Source organism: Nuphar pumila, chromosome 9, assembly GCF_984573655.1.
Source record: "Nuphar pumila chromosome 9, dmNupPumi1.hap1.1, whole genome shotgun sequence".
NCBI classification, from domain to species: Eukaryota; Viridiplantae; Streptophyta; class Magnoliopsida; order Nymphaeales; family Nymphaeaceae; genus Nuphar; species Nuphar pumila.
In genome coordinates, this window is record NC_143257.1 from 15,649,347 (window position 1) to 15,673,585 (window position 24,239).

At 36.6% G+C, this 24,239-nt stretch overlaps 1 protein-coding gene across 6 annotated transcripts in view; it reads right to left on the reverse strand.

Moving 5' to 3' along the window:
- Window positions 1-24,239, reverse strand: part of LOC149828460 (CBL-interacting protein kinase 24-like) — a 97,463-nt gene that overhangs the window by 38,999 nt on the left and 34,225 nt on the right. For all 6 annotated transcript variants that reach the window (XM_090017590.1, XM_090017592.1, XM_090017593.1 and 3 more), the window contains 2 exons: window positions 15,378-15,500; window positions 15,038-15,157 (listed from right to left, as the gene is read on the reverse strand). In XM_090017590.1, coding sequence (XP_089873716.1) covers window positions 15,038-15,157; window positions 15,378-15,500 — 243 coding nt within the window. The remainder of the gene's footprint in view (window positions 1-15,037; window positions 15,158-15,377; window positions 15,501-24,239) is intronic.

A 24,239-nucleotide genomic window follows, 5' to 3' on the forward strand; every position in this document is an offset into this window, starting at 1 on the left:
CAATGAAGATTCAAAGAAGGATGGTGACATAAAGGAGTCCATTGCTCATCTTACCGAAACTCTTCAACAATTTATAAAGATGAGCGCCTCTACATCATCCTCCTCACCTTCCACTTCCGGTGCCGCCATCTCCTCTTTTCCAGGTATGACCTCTTGGATTCTTGACTCGGGTGCCTCTTTCCATATGACTCCAAATGCATCACTTTTATCAAAACCAAGTCTCAATAAATTTAAATCATATGTATCCACCGCCGATGGAACATCTTTAAATGTTGAGGGTATTGGAAACCTTGAGAAAACTTATGACCAAAACAAAGAATTTTTTGTTCCCAAAATCCGAATTATTCCAAAACTTAATTTGAATCTTTTTTCCGTCTCTCAAATTACCGATTTTGAATGTAATGTCTCGTTTTCACCAACCCATTGCTATGTGCAGGATCTCCGGTCCGGGAAGCGGATTGGGCAAGGCCATAGAAGAGGGGACCTTTACTATATGGATTTTTTGTCTTTGCCATCCAAATCATTTTGTAATCACGTTCAATCCAAAGATATTGAGACTTGGCATAAGAGACTTGGACACCCTAGTATTTCCAAGTTGTATCTTTTTCCGTTTTTGGAAAAATTTTGTAATACAAATACATTTACATGCAATGATTGTATTCTTGGGAAAATTCACTCTCTTCCATATTCTCATAGCAATTTTGTGTCAAAAAGGCCTTTTGAACTTGTGCATTCCGATGTATGGGGACCGGCACCCGTTATGTCCAAAGGGGGCTTCTCTTACTATGTTTCTTTTATTGATGATTTTACTAGATACACATGGGTTTACATTATCAAGAATAAATCCGATGTCTTCATTAATTTTAAAGAGTTTCACGCTCTTGTTCAAAATCAATTCCAACACAATATAGCCATTTTTAGGTCCGACTCAGGAGGTGAGTACATGTCTAAAGATTTTCAAAATTATTTTAAAACAAATGGAATTTTGCACCAACGATCTTGTCCCAAAACTCCGCAACAAAATGGTCTTGCGGAAAGGAAACATAGACATTTAATCGAAACCACAAGAACTCTTCTTGTGTCTAAAAATGTTCCTAAAAATTTTTGGGCCGAAGCTCTTCTTACCGCAACATATCTTGTGAATCGTATGCCCTCCTCTTCTTTAAAAAATGTTTCGTCATTTGAAAAACTTTTTAAAATTACTCCTGATTTTAATAGACTAAGAATCTTTGGATGCAAATGTTTTGTACTTAGTCTAGGACAAGATAAGCTGTCACCTAAAGCTATTGAATGTGTGTTCATTGGCTATGGTGAGAATAAAAAAGGCTATAGATGCTATGATATTCGAAACAATAAATTATATGTGTCGCGAAATGTAAACTTTATTGAAGATCAAAATGGTTTTGATATCCACACATCTAAGGAAGACATCGATTATTCTTTTCTATTCGACTTAGCTCCTAGGACTGAGTCTCCTGAGGCAATCACTTGTGATATTAGTTGTGATGGAATTTTACATTATAATATACCACAACATGAGAATACTTCCCAAAATGAAAACCTTAATGATATAAATGTATATACCCGGCGGATAGGAAATGAACATCAACCTGCCATTGACAGATACTCTCAAGACTTCTCTTTAGAAGAATCTATTGATAACAATCCACCTAGGAGATCTTCTCGTACTAGTAGGCCACCACAAAAATTTGTGTCTTATGAATCTTTTTCGCCGAATTATAGGGCCTGTCTCATGTTAATACATTTGTATCATGAACCTACCTCATTCAAGGAAGCTAAAGATCACCCACATTGGATTGAAGCTATGAAAATCGAATTAGAGGCTCTTAACAAGGCCCAAACCTGGAGCATTATTCCTCAACCTTTAGGAAAAAAAGCTATTGGGTGTAGATGGGTATATAAGGTCAAAACCAAATGTGATGGGTCTCTTGAAAGATACAAAGCTCGTTTGGTTGCAAAAGGCTACGCCCAAGAATATGGGATTGATTATGAAGAAACCTTTGCTCCTGTAGCCAGAATGACTAGTGTACGAACCCTAATTGCTTTAGCATCCATAAAACAATGGCCAATATATCAACTTGATGTTAAAAATGCGTTTTTAAATGGAACTCTGTGTGAAGAAGTCCTTATGGACCCTCCGCCGGGTCTTGAAATTGGGAAAGGTAATATTCTAAAATTAAACAAAGCTCTTTATGGTTTAAAACAAACACCAAAAGCTTGGTATGATCTTTTTAGCAAAGTAGTTCTTGATAATGGTTTCTCCTCATGTTACACAGATACTGCTTTGTTTGTTAAATCTTCTAATGAATACATAACAATTTTGTTATTATATGTTGATGACATGATTATCACAGGTAATGATAAGAAAGGTATTGATCTTATTAAAAATATTCTTAAGAAAAATTTTGATATGTCTGATCTGGGTTTTCTAAGGTATTTCTTAGGAATTGAAGTTGCATACTCCCCCAAGGGGTATGTCCTATCTCAAATGAAGCTTGCCTCTGACATTATTGCTAAGTCTGGGTTGACAGATGACAAAAGGGTAGAGACTCCAGAAGTAATCAATGCCAAGATGAGAGCCAATGATGGCACTCCTTTAGCAGACCCCACGCCTTATCGTCAATTAATTGGATCCTTAACATATTTATCTATCACCAGGCCTGACATTTCACATGCAGTTCATAGTGCAAGCCAATTTCAGACTGCTCCTACCACTACTCACATGGCAGCAGTAATGAGGATTATCAGATACTTAAAAAATTCCATAACTAAGGGAGTATTCTTCTCCTCTTCTTCACCTCTTACTTTACTTGCGTATACTGACTCTGATTGGGGGGGGTAACCCCGATGATCGTATTTCTACCACAGGTTATTGTGTGTTTCTTGGGGAGTCGCTTATCTCCTGGAGGTGTAAGAAGCAGCGTAAAGTTTCTCTCTCGTCTACCGAAGCAGAATATCGTGCGATGGCCACTACCACAACTGAGATTATATGGTTAAGAAGCTTACTTAAAGATATGGGTGTCTCATTCTCAACTCCTTCAAAGTTGTGTTGTGACAACAAGAGCTCCATCTATATTGCTAGCAATCACACTTTTCATGAACGAACGAAGCATATTGAGATGGACTGTCATTATGTTCGAGATGAGTTCCTACGCGGCACCATTCAACTCCCATATGTTCCTACCAAATATCAGTTGGCGGACTTCTTCACCAAAGCTTTGCCTTTGCCTCGCTTCTACTTCCTCCTTAGCAAACTCTTGGTGATTTCACCGTGTGTTTGAGGGGGGTGTTAAAATATGATGTATATTTATATATATATATATATATATATATATAGATTACGACACATATACATATATATGTCTACGTGTCTACCTATATATATAAATATATATATTTATTTTGTAAAACCCCATAGGGGTATTTCTGTCATTTCACCTGTACACGCATATCATTGATATGCTTTTTCTTTTCTTTCTTTTTCCTTTATTCTTTTTCCTTTTTTACTTTTTTTCTTTTTTACATTTGAGAGGGGTCCACATAAAGTCGTTGGACCCCTCCAACGGTCATAAATATGACCGTTGGAGGGGCTCCAACGACTCTATGGGAGCCCCTCCTTGGGTCCCTTGCTGTGTATAAATAAGGGGCACAGCCCCATGTATTTCCTAAGCTTCTTGTGAAGCATTCTATGAAGTGAAGAATATTTTTTTACCTCTTTTTGTGCTTGACCACTTTTGTGGTTTATTTTGCCCCTTTGTGGCCTCTTGTGTATGTGCGTGCTTCCGTGCTTTCGCTTGAAGACTTTGCCCCTTTTCATTTGGCACTTCATTACAATAGGATCTCTAGATGTTCCTTCATCAATATGTAGATGGGTGAGAATAAGAAGTTATTTTACTACACTTCATTATCACTAGAGTCATTATGAGTAGATTCATCATCAGTAGCATTATCATTTCTAGATAATAACTCAAATAAAAAGAAATAATCCATATTTTTTTCATGAGGTTCACAACTTTCAAAACCACTAACATTTTCCAGAAAACTCAAAAGGCACATGTGACAACTTTCGGTGAAAGCTTATCATTCTTGTCTGTAAGAACAAAACATTTGCATCCGAAAATTCTTAACCTATTATAGTCAAGTTCTTTTGTATACAATATTTCAAAAGGCGAAATTTTGTTTAAGTTTTTTTATAGAAGCCGACTTATGAGATAGACAACTGCAAGAGCCGCTTCGACCCAAAAAAAATTGGAATGTTTTGCGAGATAAGTAGGATCCGAGTGGTTTCAATAATATGTCTATGTTTTCTTTCAGCTAGTCTATTTTGTTGAGGCGTTTTCGGACAAAATTTTTGATGAAGAATACCATAACTTTGAAGATATCTTTTGAATTCATTTGAAAGATATTGTCCTCCAGAGTCAGTTCTAAAAATTTTCAAGTCTCTATTAAATTGGTTTTTGATCATCATATGATAAGTTTTGAATGTTGTAAAAACCTCTTGTTTGTACTTAAGAAAATATATCCAACAATATCTAGTGTAATCGTCAGCAAAAATCACATAATATGAAAACCCCCATTTTGATAAAATAGATGTCGGTCCCCATACATCCGAATGGACAATTTCAAAAGGTCTTTTTGTAAACATAGATCTTTGATTGAAGGCAAACTTTTCATCTTTCCAAAAGTACAGTCATTACAAGTAAAATCACTTTTACAAAGATGTTTCACAAATGGTAAACAAGAAATCTTAACAATGTTGGGATGTCCAGGCCTTTTATACCATACATTAATATTTTTTTGTTGGACAACATTACAAAACGGATTTTTTAGAATTTGGAGGAAGTCGACATAGTATAGATCTCTCCTCCTAGAGCCTTCCCCAATCAACCTCCCGGACCGGCGATCCTGTATTCAACATTTATCAGATGAGAATTTTATATCACATCCATGGTCCGAGAGTTGAGAGACTGAAAGCAAATTTAAGTTTAATTTTGGTATAAATCTAATTTTTAAGATAAAAATCCTTGCTTTTCAAAGTTTTCAATTCCTTTGATTTCAAGAGAAGTTCCATCCGCGGTTGAAACAAAGGATGGTGAGGGGTTTTTTGAATATTCGAAAAATGAACAAATACTTGGGGACATATGAAAAGAGGCACCCAAATCTAAAAGCCAAGAAGTCTTACAGGAAGGAGAAGATGTTGACTTGGCAGCTCCGAAAATTGCTCATTTGAGAAGAGGTTGAAGTGCTTCAACAATTTGATGCAAAAAGAGAGCTTCATTAGAAGAGGATGAGCATTCTTCCTTTTGAGGTTGAGATATGGTAGCCATGACTAGCAATTTCTTCCATTTTGGGCACACCAGTTTGATGTGTCCCGGTTCCTTACAAAAGTGACATACAATTTTGATATAATCTCTTTTTCCGCCTTGCCCACTATTTTTCCTTGCTCCTTGATTTTGATTTTTAAAGTGAGGAGGTTTGTAGGTTTCAATCTTGAAACGGCATTAACACCTTTACTTTCTTCTTGGTTGAAGGTGTTGCAAGAACACTTGGGTTATTTTTGCTTATACCCATACGGGTCTCTACCCCACTTAATTTTGTAATTACGTCATTGTAGATGTTAAGGCTCAGAGGATGCACAGAAAACGAGAAAGAGAAAAGAAAGAACTCAGTTAATTGATTAGGTCTAATCTCCTTAAGTTTAAATAGAGATTAGCCAAGATAACAAAATTATATTAGTGTCCCTCATTATGTATAAAATACCAAAAGCAACCTTAACACTAAATAAACTTTGCTTTAAAGTGATCGACTTATCTTTAACACTCCCCCTCAAGCTGGAGCATAGATATCAATCAGGCTCAGTTTGCCACACTGGGCCTGGCAAGAGGCTTTGTAAAAATATCTACAACTTGATCCTCAGATATTACATGCTTGGTGGAGATATGTTCAGCTTGAACCATATCTCTTATATAGTGACCGTCAACTTCAATATGTTTTGTCCTCTCATGAAATACAAGATTATTGGTTATATATGTAGTTGCCTTGTTATCACACATCATCACCATAGGCGATGAAACATTCACTTGAAGATCGGCCAATACAGTTCGAACCCACATTAATTCAGCTGTCGTTTGGGCCATAGCCCTATATTCTGATTCGACACTCGATCTAGCAACCACGGTTTGCTTCTTGCTTTTCCAAGAGGTTAGGTTACCTCCCATAAATACACAAAATCCTGTGGTAGATTTTCTATCCTCTACAGACCCAGCATAATCAGCATCAGAGTAAGCAACTACCTCCAAGGTACCCCCTTTCTTGAATAATAACCCTTTTCCAGGAGAAGATTTTAAGTACCTGAGTATCATCATTGTAGCATTTCAATGTATCTCTATCGGTTTTTCCATGAATTGGCTAACCTTGCTTATAGCCAGAGCAATATCAGGTCTAGTAACTGTCACATACAGTAACTTCCCTACCAACGAGCGATACTTCCTACTATCGACGGGTTTTGACCCCTCATCCAATAAATGAACTTTGTGATCCATGGGAATATTTGCGAGTTTAGCTCCCAACATTCTTGTCTCTTTTAATAGATCAAGCACATACTTCCGTTGAGACAAAACCACTCCCTCACTGCTCTTGGCCACTTCTATGCCCAAAAAGTATCTAAGTGGACCAAGGTCTTTGGTAACAAAATGTTTTTGAAGATGAGCATTTGTAGCTGCAATCTCTTTCATGTTATCTCCTGTAAGGATGATGTCATCCACATATACCACCATAACGACTAGGCTTGAGTTAGTTTTCTTAATAAATAATGAGTGGTCTGACGCTGACCTATCAAAACCAAACTTTGACATCACATCAAACAACTTTTGAAACATGCATGAGGACTTTGCTTCAGCCTATATATCGTCTTTCTTAATCTGCACACCTTCTGGCACTCCCCCTCAACCTCGAACGCAGGAGGTTGTTGCATGTATACTGTCTCAGACAGATCCCTATATAGGAAGGCATTTTTCACATCTAGTTGATGCAAACTCCATCCATGGTGAACAACTACCGAGAGAACAAGACGAATGGTGCCCATCCGCGCGACATGAGAAAATGTCTCAAAGAAATCAACACCATATGTCTGAGTATAACCTTTTGCTACTAACCGGGCCTTATATCTTTCAATTGAATCATCTGAGTTCTACTTAATGGTATATACCCATTTGCATCCAACGATGTCCGCATCCACTGGAGGATCAACAAGGTCCCATGTTTGTTGAGATAGTAAAGCGTCCATTTCATCTTGCATAGCTTGCTTCCACCTGCTATCGAGAACGACCGTTTGATAACTCAGAGGAATAGTTTCAGCAGATAAGGTTGAGATAAATGCTTTCATTTGATTACCAATGTTGGCATCTGACACAAACTGAGATATAGGATATAAGGTACATTGTTGTGTCCCCTTTCGTAGAGCTATTGGCCTGTTATCATCAACATGAATGTCATTGTTATCAGGAACACTTAACTCAGGAGAAGAAGAGGATGGAGGCTCTGGAGGAGGTGGAGGTCTACGCGCATACACCAATGGAGGATTATGAAACCGTGAGGTAGGTGGAGTTGGATTCGGTAATGGGGGCACCGATTCCAAAGGAAAAGGAGGAACAGGAAGAGGAAAGGAGTCATCTTGATCGGTTTGCAACTGAGAAAGATATATCCGCACTGACATACTCTCGACGGGAAATCGGATCATAACATCGATACCCCTTTTGATTCTTTGGATAGCCTATAAACATACACTTAGTGGCTTGAGTGGCTAATTTATCACGGTCAGGTTCGAGTCTGTGCACAAAACAAACGCACCCAAATACCTTGGGCGAAAGAGAGAAGAGAGATACATTAGGATACAGGATTTGCAAAGGAATTTGGTCTTCCACGGATAATGAAGGTATGTGGTTGATCAAATAACAAGTTGTGATAACCGCATCATCCCAATATGAAGCAGGAACATTGGATCAAATCATAAGGGTGCGGGCTATATCAAGGAGGTGCATGTGTTTTCGCTCAGCCACCCCATTTTGTTGGGAAGTACAGGCACAAGTGGTCTGGGGTTGAATGCTATGGTCTCGATAAAATTGCAATAGAGCTTTGGTTTTAAACTCAAGAGCATTATCAGTGCGAATAATCTTGACAATAGATTCAAACTGAGTTTTTATTTCAATAACTAATGATTTGAGGATACTAGGAACTTCAAATCTTTCTTTTATTAAGAACGCCCAAGACAACTTAGAAAAATCATCAACAATAACAAGGTAATAACGACATTGGGTCTTGGTAAGAATTTACTGGGACCCATACATCCACATGAAGTTCAAAAACCTTATGACTGGACTGACTCTGACTAGAAGGAAACGAACTCCGATGATGCTTGCCCAACTGACATGCTTCACACTGGAATGATATAGTAGACGGAATTTGAGGAATGACACAACGAAGCTTCGACAATGAAGGATGTCAGAGACGACGATGCCACTGAACAGGACTCGAGGAAGAATCGACTGCAGCATAAATGTTTCCCACAGGGTGATGCAGATAGTAGACTCCATTTTCTTCATAGCCTCCACCAATCTTCTTCCCCGTCAGTAAATCCTGAAAATGACAGCACATAGGATCAAATACCACTCTACAATTTAGCTTTTTTGTAAGGCAACTCACTGATAATAAACTTTGAGGAAATGAAGGAGCATGAAGGACATTTTTCAACTGCAAGGAAGAGGATATAGAGACATTTCCCTGACCAATAACCGGGGAGGAACTCTTATCAGCTAATGAGACTCCCCGATGTGTAGTAATAGCCTTTAGATCTGAAAATTTTTTAGAGTTTCCACATAGATATCTAGATGCACCAGAGTCAATAATCCACTTACTATCATGGGGAGAAAGATGGTCTCCAGTAGAGTAGGCCACACCAGCAACAGGAGAAGAGGAACTTGAAGGACGATGAGAAACCAGCTCCTCATATTCTGCACGGCTAAGAGTGATAGATTCACTAGGAGAATTGGTTTCACACTCCACCTCTAGTTTTGTAACATTAGCTTTTGGAACATTTGGCTTCAATGGAGAAAAAACCGGTCATCCATGTTTATCCCAGCAGCGATTTTCTAAATGTCATGATTTTCCACAATAGGTACATTGGAGTTTGCCTCTACCTCCCATACCTCTTCCATGACCTCTGCCTCTAACATGCATAGTATTTCCTCGTCCATAACTAGATGGTACAGCTAAAGCAGATGACTGAGCTGCAAGTTGAGATTATGGAAGAGAGATGGCAAGTCTACTCAATCGATTGTATGCATCAGCGAGAGTAGGAACATCTGACCCTATCAACATTTGAACTTTTGCAACCGAGAACTCTGATGATAGACATGTGAGGAACCGAGCAACCATAGTCTGTTATTAATGATTCTTTTGTTTTAAGCAACACAGAGGCCTGTGAGCATTAAGTCTTTCAAAGTCTGCCTTAACAGAGGCATAGTACTGGGCCAACGATTGATCACCTTGCTGTAAATTATATATTTCATGTTCAACTTATAGAATACGACTCACATTGGTCTCTTGAGAGTACGTATCTCGAAGAGGGTCCCACATCTGTTTAGCTGTATTGTAATAAATTAAGCCATCTGCAATATGAGATTCAATGTTATTCATGATCCATGGCATAACAATGTCATTATCTTCATCCCAAGTATTATATTTTCCTGTTTTATCATCAGGTTCTCATTCCAACAGTATATGTTTTCTACGATGTCCAGATACCGACATCATAAAAGTTCTAGACCACCGTGCATAATTAGTTTCATTTAATTTCACAGAAGAACCATAGGAGAAAGGATTTGTAAAGGCTTTATATTCCCCAATAGCCTCATTCTTGAAATCAGATTTCGAGACGTCACCCATACTGAATACCACTTCCTCAGTAGTCACCACGAATAGTGTTGCTGCAATAAACTTCCACACTGTGCAAATCCACTACTATAATAAGTTTTCACCACGATAATAGATCTGTAATCAGATCTGAACCAACCAGACAATTAAAGAAAAAATGACTATTGAAGATAACATGTTCTTCACAGCAACCAGTTATGAGTGAACCAGAAATAGATGTAGTTCCATGACTGAACAAGATATCTAGTCTTCACCACACTCAGATGAGTCAAATCTATAATCAGATAAAAAAAAAAACCACGACAATTTTATATAGAGTAATAGAAGTACGCAGGTCCATGACAGAAATTTTAAATCTTCACCACACTCAGATCTATGATCAGATCTCTGAAAAATTTGCAGATTCACGACTATTTAATGTGAATATTCTTCACACCAACCAGATTTGAACGAACCCAACCAAAATATACATGTCCATGACTAAAAAAACATATTTAATCCCCACTACATTCAGATTTATGATTAGATCTGAAATACCCAAAGCCTACGATCTTCAGAAACTCCACGATACCAAAAAAACTTACCGTCACCCCCTTTACGGCTTCAGCACAGAACCCATACTTGTATCCATTCAGTTTGGTCGACAGAGACCCATAACACACGCAACTTTTAGATCTGATTACAAATCTGAGTCATGACTTTTGTCAAATCTCAGATCTGTACCACTCAAGAAAAGAAAAGAACGACACCTTTTTCTTGATCTTTTCACGTGAACTAAAACCCTTCACTCGAACTTTGACATAGAACTTGAGATCACCCTCCCAAGATCGATGGCTTTGATACCATGTAGATGTTAAGGCTCAGAGGATGCACAGAAAACGAGAAAGAGAAAAGAAAGAACTCAGTTAATTGATTAGGTCTAATCTCCTTAAGTTTAAATAGAGATTAGTCAAGATAACAAAATTACATTAGAGTCCCTCATTATGTATAAAATACCAAAAGCAACCTTAAGACTAAATAAACTTTGCTTTAAAGTGGTTGACTTATCTTTAACAGTCTTCAAGAGAAGGGGAAGTAAAAGAGGCTAGAAGAGATTATCGTATTTGTTCAAATTCGGGTCTAAGCCCATTTAGAAAGTTAAAAAGTGATCCTCCTCCAATTGTTTATGCCTAAGCTCAATGGCTTCTCCACTCCATTTGGGCTCAAGCATGGCAAGCTCATCCCAAATAAAGGAAAACTCTGTGAAATACTCTTTAATAGTCATTTCGTTTTGTTGTAGTGTCAAGGCATTTTTTGAAGCTAATACTTGTGAGACAAGTCCCTTGATGTATACATTTTTTCAAGATATTGCCATGCGTGAGATGCTTTTTTGAATTTGATAATATTGGCATTGATTCTTGTCTCAACGGATGAGAAGATCCATGATGGGATTTTGAAATTTCTCATCTCTCATTCCTCATGTTTCTTACTATAGTCTTCAAGAGCCATGATTCTTTCTTCTCCTTCAAGAATCTTTATTTCTCCTTTTTCCACCAAGGTAATCTTTGGTTCTGGTTCTGGTATTGATCCTTGGACATATCCCCAAAGCCCTTTACGCTTGATGTGGGCTTCCATATTACCGGCCCAAACATGATAATTTGAACCATTGAGTTTGAACCCACGAAAGAAATGAGTCTTTTTTCCCCATTTGTAAAAAAAGGAATATAGAGTGAGAGAATTCTTACCACCGATGGGTCTTTAGATGTGGTATGATTCTCACGATATATATTATAAGAAGTCTCCACACCAAAATTCAAGAGAAAGGTAGATGCACAGCTTTCGAGGCACATGACCCTCTTCAATAATAACCTCGCTCTGATACCATGTGAAAGTGTCTTCAAAAGAGACACTATGATCAAGACACTAAATTCTTGATGAATGAAGTGTGCACGAAGGCACAATAAGAACACTTAGAACCCTTGTGCACATAGGCACCACCCACAATGGCTCACAAATGCAAAAAGGCATACAAGAATAAAGAAAACTTTATTGAACAATTAATGGCTTTGACTCAAAGCCTTAACCAAATACAAGAGGAGAGGCCCATATTTATAGGGCATTAAAAGAGCCTTGGAGGGGCTCCACATCTAGTCGTTGGATCCCCTCCAACGGTCACAAATGTGACTGTTGGAGGGGCCCAATGACTAAAGTGTGGGCTCCCCAAGGTACATAAAGTACAAAAAAGAAAAAGAAAAAAAAAAGGAAAAATGAAAAATAAATAAAATACAAGCATATTCAAAACGTTGAATATGCATAAAATAGAAGAAAAGACTACAATACCCCTACAGTTAATACAAAAGGAAATATATATTTGTATATATATAAGTAGATAGATACATGTACATATATATGTATATGTATCTCTCTTTATATATATAAAATATATATGTAGGATTACAAGTTATGGAATACAATTTAACAATCATATGCAACATGCAGTCATAAGCATCGTTAATATAAGCAAGCTATATAGAGAGAGATAGCTCAATCTAGAGAACCAAAACACATATGGAGATTCTCAAAGAACCATATAAAAAACCAAGTGCATACACAAGTACAACCAATCATGAATTCTCACAAAGAGATCAAAAGAACTCATGTATATGTAATAATCTAAATAACTTAAGGCACATATCTTATAAAAAAGACATGCATAGAAACAAATTTTAAGCATATATGCACTAAAGGCACAATATAAAAAATTATATTTTATAAATAACAAGTATGCAATGAATCAAGAGTCTTCAATCAAGAACACACATGTCCACCAAAGATCTAAGTGGACAAACACGTCCATCAATAATGGACAAGTACTAAAGTGAACTATGAGAGAAACACATATAACTTCTAAAAGAATTTTCTCATGATTTTCAACTTAATATTTTATTAAAAACTAAGTATGCAATACAATATTTAACTCATATGCAAAGCATATAAAATAATTTCATAAGCCTAATAACATAATCATAAGTACCAAAAAAAGGATCAACAACATAAATACCTAATATCATAACTATTGTCCCACAAAAGACTCATAAAAGACATTTATTAAAGTAAATGACTTCCCATAAGAAATTATGCTCAATACCTTATGCACGAACAATCAGTCTTATTCTTCATGTAAGGCAATCATAAGTGCATAAGAATCAAATATCAATAAAATTATTTTATAAGCTAGATCATAATTTTTAACACTTCACATGTTACTTTTAATACACTAAGAGTAAAGAGAAATATTAAACATAAGTTCAAGCAAAGTTTCATAAAATTATACTTGTGAAATACACACAACATTATTTTGAAATATCTCAAATTATTTTAAAATATATAAAAATTTATCAAAAAAGAACAAAACCAAGTTCAACAATACAAACATGATTTGACATTTATAATCATGACTTGTTCAAATAAAGCATGTTTTAAAAAAAAATTAAGATTCAAACATGATTTCAAAACATACATATATCTAATTTTTCAAAAATAAACAAATAAGTCTTATAAGATATTTAATAAAAAAACAAGTCCACCAATGATTAAAAAACCATTTAAAGAGATTTTCTTTTTAATAATAATAACAAATATATATACATATATATATATATATATATGTGTGTATATATATTTTAACGATAAAGAGAATAAGAGTTTTCTCATGCATAATGCATGGAATAGATAACAAAAAAATACTTAAAGATATAAGATACATAATGGGTCTATATTTTCCTTAAATCCAAACCACACAACGATCATGAATCCTTCATGAAGCACGAACTCCAACCAAAGAATCCCAAGACCCAAAAGAGGCATACTATGTAATGAAATGGCGAAAAATGCAAAAACAATGCCACTAAGGGCTTTACAAGATTACGATTACAAAATTGCATAAGCACAAACCAATGCCACTAAGGGCATACTGGATCGCAATCACATTGTGCACAAGCACAAGTCCACTATAGGACAAAACAATAGCCAACAAGAGACAACACAAGCACTAAATGCATATAAAACATTAAGGAACTAAATCAAAAAATACAAAATGTAAAAAATATTCATCTTTATTGAGCATAAATGCTTAAGAGAAGCATTAAATTACCAGGAGGGCGAACACCCCTATTTATACACACAACGGAGTCATAGAGCCCTCGGGACACTCCCGAACGGCTAAAAATGGAGTAGTTGGAGAGGTCCCAACGACTCTATGTGGCTTTGACCACTATGCCCTCAACTACAAACTAAATATATAGCTTGCACAAAAAATAAATAAAAGACCATTGTGCCCCTAATGTGCACAACCTATTACATGACTAGTGAAAAGACAAAAATACCCCTAGAGGATATTTACCTATTACATTATTATAAATAATATATATACATATATATATATATATATGAATATATATGTATATATGTACAATATGAAACAAATATATATGTATGAAAATACATACATATATATATACATGTACAACTTATCAGATCTCAACCCTTTTCCCATATAAAAAAGAGGTCACTTATTATAGGTGATGGATACATCATCCCACCACAGACGATGGTTGTGTTTCTTTCCCTATATCTAAAGGTCCTTTTATTTTTAAGAATGCCCTTTTCATCCTCAATAATTTGGTTTTTTGTTTCCACTTGATTCATGATTACAATATGAATTGTACATTTGTACTTTACTCAGTATACCTAAAGGAACAATCATTAGGGAAACATATTTTAAATGCCAAAAATGTAGTGAACTTTATGTTCAGTAATTTCCTTTGCAGAAGTTGAATTCCTTGGTGGTTACTTGTGGCACTAATAACGATGTCATGCAACTGTGTGACATCATAAATTAGGACATTGTTCTTTTGACTCAGTAAATAAATTAAAACAAAATCATAGTAATAGGACTGATCACTCCAAGGCAGCAAGACCAAATATTGAACTTTTACTAAGGAAATATAATCAAGGCAACTCAGACTTCTTCATAATGCAAAACAAACAACTAGAATGGATAAACTAAAGAAAAAGCAAAAGTGAAACGTGGTGGTTTTTCTTTTACCTGTCTTCGGTCAAATAATGCTGCAAGATTCAGGCCCTGTGATAGGGTAATCATTTCAAAAGCATTCATTATCAGAGGACCCATGTCATCACCTCCTCTTTGTTCACGTACATATTGATCCTGCATGATTCCATGACTTTAAATAAGAAGATTCAAATAATCTAATAAGCAGATGCTTATTAAATATGAAATAATTGACACTTCTAACAATTAGCTGAAAAATTGAACAAGATGCTAAATCTACATCAAGAAATGAAGAATACTTGCAGGAAAAAAGCTCAGGATTAAATAACTTTTAACAAAGATAACTTGGAGCAACATGTAATGATGAGAGACTGACCTCAATGTCATCAAAAACAGCCTGAACATCATCCAGATTAACATTTTCGTCCTCACGATATCTGACAGTAACATAATTTTTTTGAAACCATCCATGATTCCTAATCTCTTCAATCCAAATACGCTGCAAGAATTTAAACTTCAACATATACAGAACCAGAAACAAAATATAAAGAAGCAAATATAGTGTGAGAAATGATATATTAGAAGAGAGAGAAGGGAAAAACCAAGTTAGATGCAAAAAAAAGAAAAAAGACCTATGGATTGTAGTATTTTTTCAGAATGTTCATGATGAAAAGAGTTTTTGTTCAGATTCTGCCTTTTTCGGTCAGATTGGTCTCAGAAAGCCCTCTTCTCTGTACAGGAAAAGTAGATACAAAACCTCAACTTATTATGATATTTCTTAAAACTAGTTCCGTCTTCGCTTAGAAAAGCCGAAACTTTCATAAGCTATTCACTCTCCAAGACAACGCAATTCCGCAACCAGTCAATCATGCTATCCTTAACTTCCAACCAATAGGTGAATCATGATATCCTTACCCTTCAACTAGCCCCTTCAATTTCACTTCTGCAGCTTGTATATAATCTCTGTCCCTTACCTTGATGCCTACCGCTCAATTTTTTTTCAGTGATGGTCCTTGAAATACTGCTTTGTCTTTTTCTTCTTCTTGTGGTGGTTCCACCCTGAAGCGAAGGACGGGAATGAGCAGAATCAATGTGTTCCAATTGCTAGCCTATGGATTGGATTTATTTTCTAGCTTGTTCTGTCTTTGTATTAATACCAACTTTAACTATTAGTCTTTCTATCTTTCTTGTTGCTTAATCAAAGGAGGGGGTTAGCCACCCAAAAAACCCAGTTTCTCCTCAAAGTTCACCACCTTAATTCTGTTATTCTCCTTATCAACCCATAGGTTTAGTTGCACTACAATCCGATCAAACGCCATATATATGTCTCACCCATGCAGTCACATATTTAAGTCAACTTAGATGAAATAGAGGTCCATCTGGCCTATGGGACAGGGGAGGTGGCAAGATCTCTGGTCTACAGATATGGGCTTGCCCAAACCCAGTTTTACATTGAGAGAGCGTAAGAAATCAGACTTCTCCACATAAATGACATTGAGAAATGGAGGAAAGATAGCTTCCAAATTTTCCAAACTCATAGTGTAGGAGAAAGGAATCCTGCTTTGCCTTTATCATATATTCTTGGTATGCAATAAACAAGATTTATGATGGCAACCGCCTAGGGAACGTTTGACTGACGCACACCAAAACTTATAGGCTTTGTAAAATCCAAACTTTGGTAAACCCAAGTTTTCTGTTCTAGCCATTTTTTTACCAACCAATGGCTGGAAGATGGTCAGAGGGTGTTCTTCAAGCCAAGTGGCACCTATTGACCATTTTCAGCCATTGGGTGGCTAGAAAACAGCTGGAATACCATAGTCACCACTAATTTCTTGGCAACGGGTTTTCTTTGGAGGTTTTAGAAGTGGTTTTTATCAAGAAGATCCAGATATTTTAAAAAATGGGAAATGTAAAAATTAATAAAAAGATAAGAAATAATAAGTTTTAGTTATATTTTTCTTACAAAAATATAAATAAACAGTTAGAAAGTTTTTAAATTATGCAGAAAAAAAGAATCAGAAAAAATCTAAGAATAAGAATTTTTTGAAAATATTGTGATATTAACGCCACTATGTTATGAATATATTTGTAAAACATCACGATATTTTCACATTCTCATCAAATTTTCCAAAAAATATGTTAGTGCAATATTTTTTACAATGTGGAAACAATAAAAAACACAGCAAACACAAGGACAAACAAATATCTGGCTATTTTTTTACCACCTGACAGCTGGAAAACAACTTAAAAAGAAAACACAAATGTCTGGACTATTTTCTGAGTGTTCAGGTTGGAAACCAGAATATCCATTTAGAGAACCCCAAAAAATGCTTGTTTTATTTTTGCTACCCACTGGCTAGGTGTTAAACCTGCGATTTTTTAATATTTTTATGAGAAATAAAGGCGAAGTTAATGTTAAAATACTATTTGAACTTAAGATGAGATTTACTCTTAATGCGAGCTTTAATTTGGATTTGGAATGAATCTCAAACTGAGAATTTATTTCGAATTGGGTTTTGATTTTTAATCGGATTTAATCTGGATTTAAGTTGGACTTAATTGGAATTTAATTTGAGTTTTTATTTAGTCAGGATTCGTAGTGAGTGTGCATTTGAATTTAGAGTTTTATTGAATTTGGATTTCGATTTGAGAATTTGAATTCAGATCGGATTTGTATTTAATAAATATGTCTCGAATATTATGATTGGATTTGGGTTTGATTCGAATCTAAGTTAAGATTTAATTGAATGTCAATTCAAGTCTGAATTATACATTAATTTGAAACTAGAATCAAATTTGAAATTTTAGATAATTAATAAATAATAAAAAAAAAAATTATATTTGGGTGAAATATAGAATTTTAATTAAGACTAAATTGAGATTTCATTTGCATATTATGAAGAATCAAAATTTGATCAAGGAATCAAATTGAATTTAAATTCAATGCTAAATTGGATTTAGATTATATTTGAAATTTTATTTATTTCAAGTGAATTTGCGTTAAGAATTTAATTTAATATAAATTAAATTTAAGGTAAATTTAGATAGTGGGTAATGGAGTTTGGATATAGTCATAGGCTTGATTTGGTTTCTTAATTGAGTTTGGATCCTACTTAGATTTCGAATCCAAAAGAGGAATCCATATGAGACTTAATTGTAATTAATTTTATGGAATGGAAGTTGGCACTTAACTACAATCTATAGGATTGTAGGAGTCCAATGGACTGGACATTTTCTCCTATGTGGGCCCAACCTAGTGGACTTCCTACATTGCCTAAATTGATGATAAAGTCTGGAAAAATTTATATTAAGAAGCTTCTCCTAAGTCCAAACCAAAAAAAAAAAATTCAAAAGTGTCTATTTAAAACAAAGGAAAACTTGCCTTCTTACTTGGACTTGGACTTGGACTTTTTTTTTAAATAGGAAAGGGATCTTCCTAGGGTGGGACGTCCCACCCTAGTGGGCCCCTTAGCTATGGCTGGGACCTCTTTAAGAGGCCAGCCAATAAGTAGCTACATATATTATGGTTTACAAAAAAAAAATTATTTTTATAATAAGCATTAAACAATAAATAAGTAAAAAAAGAGTTCTAACGACAGAGGATTTTTGAAAAGTTGTGGTGCTAAAATCTAGGTACAATGGCTCTAGGTCAAGCTGCACGTATTGCTATTCCAATGGCATTAGTTGGCAGTCTTGCATTCATATTTGGAGTAATTGCAGAGAACAAGAAGGTTTTCCTTTTTGTGGACTTAAGAAATAAAACATTTTTGAATGCCACTCATTTTAGACTTTTCTTTTCTAGCTTTAAAATATATAATTTGTATTTAATGATTTCCCAACTCCAGTTTTATCATCAATTTTCAATGTTTATAGCAAATAAGGCTCATATTGCATTGGTACCAATCGTTGAAAGTAATAATTCATCATGAGTTCATATTACACAGAGATGCATGAAGTAAAAAATGAAAAAAATAAAACATTAAGTAAAAAAAAAATATCTTACCATGTCAGTCACAGATAAACCCTTGTGCACACTCAGATCATAGTATTCATATTTTTAAGTTTCCATATTGTCATATAGCACAAAGTTCCATGAAGCCGGATCAGTACATGTAATATAGTTCATAAAGATAACCTAATATAGGTTGCCTCTTATTTAGTTTCTCTTACATGCTTCCTATTATGTGCTCCTTTTTGGGAAGTGGAAACTGTCGTAACTCTAAATGTTTGATTTCTAAATAATTACATGCTCATTGCTAATTTTTAAGCTATGTAGAGGTGATTACACCTTATCAATGAAATTTAGGTCCCATAAGATGCATGGGATTCTTTTTCTCTCTCCCTCTCTCTATCTCCCTCTTTCTCTCCCTCCTCTCTCTCTCTCTTTTCCCTTCTTTTTTCTTTTGATTTTTCTTCTTCCTCTTTCACCAAGCATGGAGGATCAGTCCTCAACGTGAACTAGGGCTGAGCAAAAGGGATGCAGCCATATTGCAAAAAAAGGAAGCAGATCGTGTAGGCAAACCGGTCTTTTCGGCGATCGAATCCACCGTTTTCACGAAAGAGGTAGAAGGTTCTATTCTTTACCCATAAATCGGAACTCGTATGCACGAGTATATTCTGAGGCTGAATAGGTAAAACCATATACCGATCCTTTCATACGAGGATTCGATGTTGGTTTTATCTTATTTAGCATAGAAACGATTTTCGGAATGGAAGACCACTTCTCAGACTCGATTTTAACCTGAGTCAATTTCGCGGATAATATAAATCTCAGCTATGTATATATGTTGTATGTACATATCAGATCTGATATATATACACACATATACGTATGAAAATATTTGATTCAAGATAGAGGTTATAAATATATATATATAGAGAGAGAGATTTTTATGCGTACTAGCCTTATATGGGCAAATCGGGCATAGCCGATTTGCCCGAAACTGATATACGAAGGATTTCAAACGAAAACCCTTCATGGATCAGTTTTGTTAGTGAAGGAAGGGGCTGATCAGATCTCATAGGAGGGGGTCGGTTCATTCCCTAGAAATATATATATATATATATATATATATATATATATATATATATATATATATATATATATATATATATAATATAAAAAATTGTGTGGGTGTTGGCATAATTGAAAAAAAAATGGTAAGAGGATTAGAACAAATCTTCGATAAATTGAGTACGGGAAGATGTGTTGAACTGATCCACGTATGGATTAGTTATGATCAACCCCATAAACCGTCCAAATCAGTCCCTAGATGGACTAGGTCTGGCCGGTTCTGAGAAAAATTAAGATTTATGGGTTTATACTGCTCGATTTTCGAAAAAATCAGTTCAAAAGCCCGGAAGGGGGCTGATCTGATTATGGATCAGACCGAAGGCTGATATCCATCAAGCCCAGATCAGTCTAGGTATTTATTCCTAACCAGTTGCACAACTGGACTAATCCGGAGTTGAGGATATCCACGCTCGTGCACCAACCAAAACGTGTGTTCGATTAGAGATTCTAGACTCAATACAAGCTAATTACTTAATTACCATGAAAGAACTGATATTTATGGTGCTATCTCTCTCAATTCTGGACTACAATATCAATAAAATAAAATTAAAAATAGAAAATAATTGTTGTTCAAAATAAATGCATATGGCGTATGATAAATACCGAAAACGTTTTTAGCAAAACGTTTTTGGGATGATGGGCCATTTTTCAGGTTTAATGGTTGTGGATTTGTGTTCAATTTGCAAGAAGTTTTGTACTGTTAATGTATGAATTCTTGTTAATCCAGTATGATAAGTTGTTAAGGAAAAATCATGAAAATTTCAATTCAGTTTGCATATTTCTGGTCACCCGAATGCATTTTACCCGCTAATATGCCTAACCAACCTAACACACGTCTAGTAAATCGTTTGTATCTCTCTCGTCTGGAGGATTTTTTATGAACGGTTTGCTGCGTTGGAAAGCTAAAAAAAATTCACATAATCTGTGGAATTTTGAGCTTTGTTCTCAGTATGTGCACAAAACAGTGACAGTCGAAACAGAAAATTACAAGCGAGCACTAAACCAGTCATATCTTCTTCGTTCGGAGGAATTGTTACGAGCGGTTTATGGCATTAGAAAGCTGACAAAATTTTTTACATTCTATGAAAAACTGACCCTTGTTCCCTGACAGTACACAACACTACGACAGTCAGAATAACAACTCAGTTTGGGGGCCTAGCGAGTCCTGAATCGGCTAAGGACCGGAACACCATTGTATGCAATGCATGGAAGGAATTTGAATTTGAATTTCATTTCTAAAGATTTATTGAGACTGTAAATACAATTCCAACACTGATATTATGCAGGTGTTAAGTGCCCAGATGGGGGCATGAACTAAATAAGGCATTTGTTGCACGTATATGCCTTATTACAAATTGTGATCAAAATGAAAGAAACATGTATTGACCGAAAATATGTATGGATGCATCTAATTGTATATGGACAATGCCTATTGATGAATATATGTTTAAAATTTGAAATGTTAAAACTGTGCAATTGTGTATGACTAATTGATTGATATTGCAACTGTGCATCCATGAGCCTAGAAGGGGGCCTCAATCTTTAATTATATTTGTATTGTGCATGAATTAAATGCATGAACTTAACGAATTAAAAAGGTTAACCACGTGACACTAAACTATTGGTGCTTACAAGAAGAGGGTAAGTGGTACTTATTGGCTTCGTGGATATTGTTTTTGAGCATGGAAGGTTACTCATCCCCAACCACGAAGATAGAAGAAGCCTCCACAGTAGCCGCGGGGTGGATGGTTAGAAAGTCATGAGTAGAAGTCTAATGCATCAGGATGACGGTGCTAGGAGCTCTTTCTCGATAACAGTCGTCCCTCACCCGAGACTGATGAAAAGTGCTTGACAAGAAATAATGTAACGCCCCAAAATTTCGACTTGTGATTTCGAAAACCTCATCGAAAAACCTTTCAAAGATTTAAAGTTTAATATTTAAAAACAACAGCGGAAGACATTTTAGAAAGGGACACAAGTCAACAATCCTGGGTACGTTAGCTGAAAAACCATCATTCACATGTACAACATCTTAAAGGAATTTAAGAAATAAAGCAATCGATTAAAATCTGCAGTTTATTACAAAATGGGTCTTTTATTCCAAAGTTCAATAAATCTAAGAAAAACTCCAAAAAGTCCCAGAGCCGATCCGCCAGCAGAAAGGAAATGAATCTTGATCCACGTTGCACCACGCCATCGGCCGCCAGTGAAGTCCTACTCCTCACCTGCCCATGAAATGGGTCAGTTTCATAACAAACTAGTAGGTGCACGAACAGATAAGTAGAATGAAAATAAAACAGGACATTCATAAGATAGGCAATTATGATATTTAAGCAGTTAAAGCAGTTGTAGTCTATTCTAGCAAATGTAATAAGTGCAAAGAGAAGCAGTGTAAGTCTCAGTCATCTATATCTATTCATGAATATCTTATTTAAGTTCTGATATTAACTGGCCTGTGGGTACGCACAGACGCGAAACGTAGAAACAGCCGAGACCAATCCGGGGGTTTATTATGTCAGGTGTTTTCATTAACCCGGATGACTGACTGAGTCCGCTCCTAAGGGGACGGTCAGTGACCAAGAGAGTAAATCCCCAAAGGCATTCGTGGCCCATGGATGCATCCAACTTCTGCAGAAGTGCCTGGGAGTTACCACCTAGGATAATTTATGGTAATCCCAATTCCCCTAACTCCGATGACTGGGGAAAACCGAGTCTTTTGCTCGTGGGGTGGTTGTTAACAACCTGTTCATCGGAGTCTTTGTACCATCCATCCTCTCCCTTGATGAACCGTGAAGATCGGATGGGTACGACGGGGGTTTCTTAACCGTCGTCCCATCCTATATGCTCTGGTCCATTAGACCCACTCGAGCATCTTGCCTGTGAAGGCGAAATGGTCACCATTTTATGTGATCTCAGCATTTTGCTAATAGCATTCATCGAGGTTGCCACAACCTCATCATCCCACCATCGTAACCCACATGGGACATACTTGTCCAAAAGTACGATCGTACCTTCCTAGAGGTACAACTACGATGGAAGGGCAACATACTGGTATATGATTCTTTTGACATGTTTTGCTTTTCTGAGCAATTGGCCTGTGGAGGCCGATATTACCATATCAAAAATCAGCAAAGTATAGATTTCACCCTTCAATTACTCTCCATGATCTTACATAAAATTCATACCGTACCTGCCTTAAGGTTTGGTTATAATGGCAATTGCAGTGGTTTTGAGTCTCTTCACAAAATCTATCTTAAGTATGCAGTTTCAAAGGAACAAGCATGCATAATAGACAATTATGAGTTAAGTAATTGTACACGTAAACAGGCATGCCAAGTAAACTACTTGATTTTTTTCTAGAATGAGTCTACCCAAAGAATTTACATTATGCAATTTCAAAAGAATCACATAGAGTAAAACATGGATCAACACATACTTCTTCAGATACGCAAATATGCAAAAATAATTATTCTATCTCAGAAGTCTTATTTTATTTAGTTCATATACACTATTCGTGCGACTTTCCCCTACCTCGGGATGTCTTGCAGCTGCGTGCGTCTACGCGTGTAGATGATACGAGGCTCGGGCCGCGGAGCCAGAGCGAGGGTCCGATGCGAGGTCTGCAACAGTGCTATGTTAATAATAATGCGGAGCAAAAGAAGGACAATCCTGTCTATAGGAAAAAGAGAGGCAACAGAGGTGTGCCCCTGCTGGCCGAAAACAAAGAAGCGGTGGGGGAACAAGCCCCAGCCTAAACATAGTGCAGTGGCAGGGGGTCACCCCTGCCGACGGCCACCAAGTGGCAGGGGCTGAGCCCCTGCCAACGGCACACAGTGGCAGGGGCTGAGCCCCTGCCGACAGCAAAGGATGGCAGGGGGCCAGCCCCTGCCGGAAGCATAAGGATGGCAGGGGGGCAGCCCCCTGCCGAAAGCACAGGTCGGCAGGGGCCAACCCCTGCCGCCAGCACGAAGTGGCAGGGGCTGAGCCCCCTGCCGACAACACAGGTCGGCAAGGGCCAGCCCTGTCGACAGCATCAGACGGCAGGGGGCCCAGCCCCTGCCGAAGGCACAGGTCGGCAGGGGCCAACCCCTGCCGACAGCACGAAGTGGCAGGGGCTGAGCCCCTGCCGACAATACAGGTCGGCAAGGGCCACCCCTGCCGACA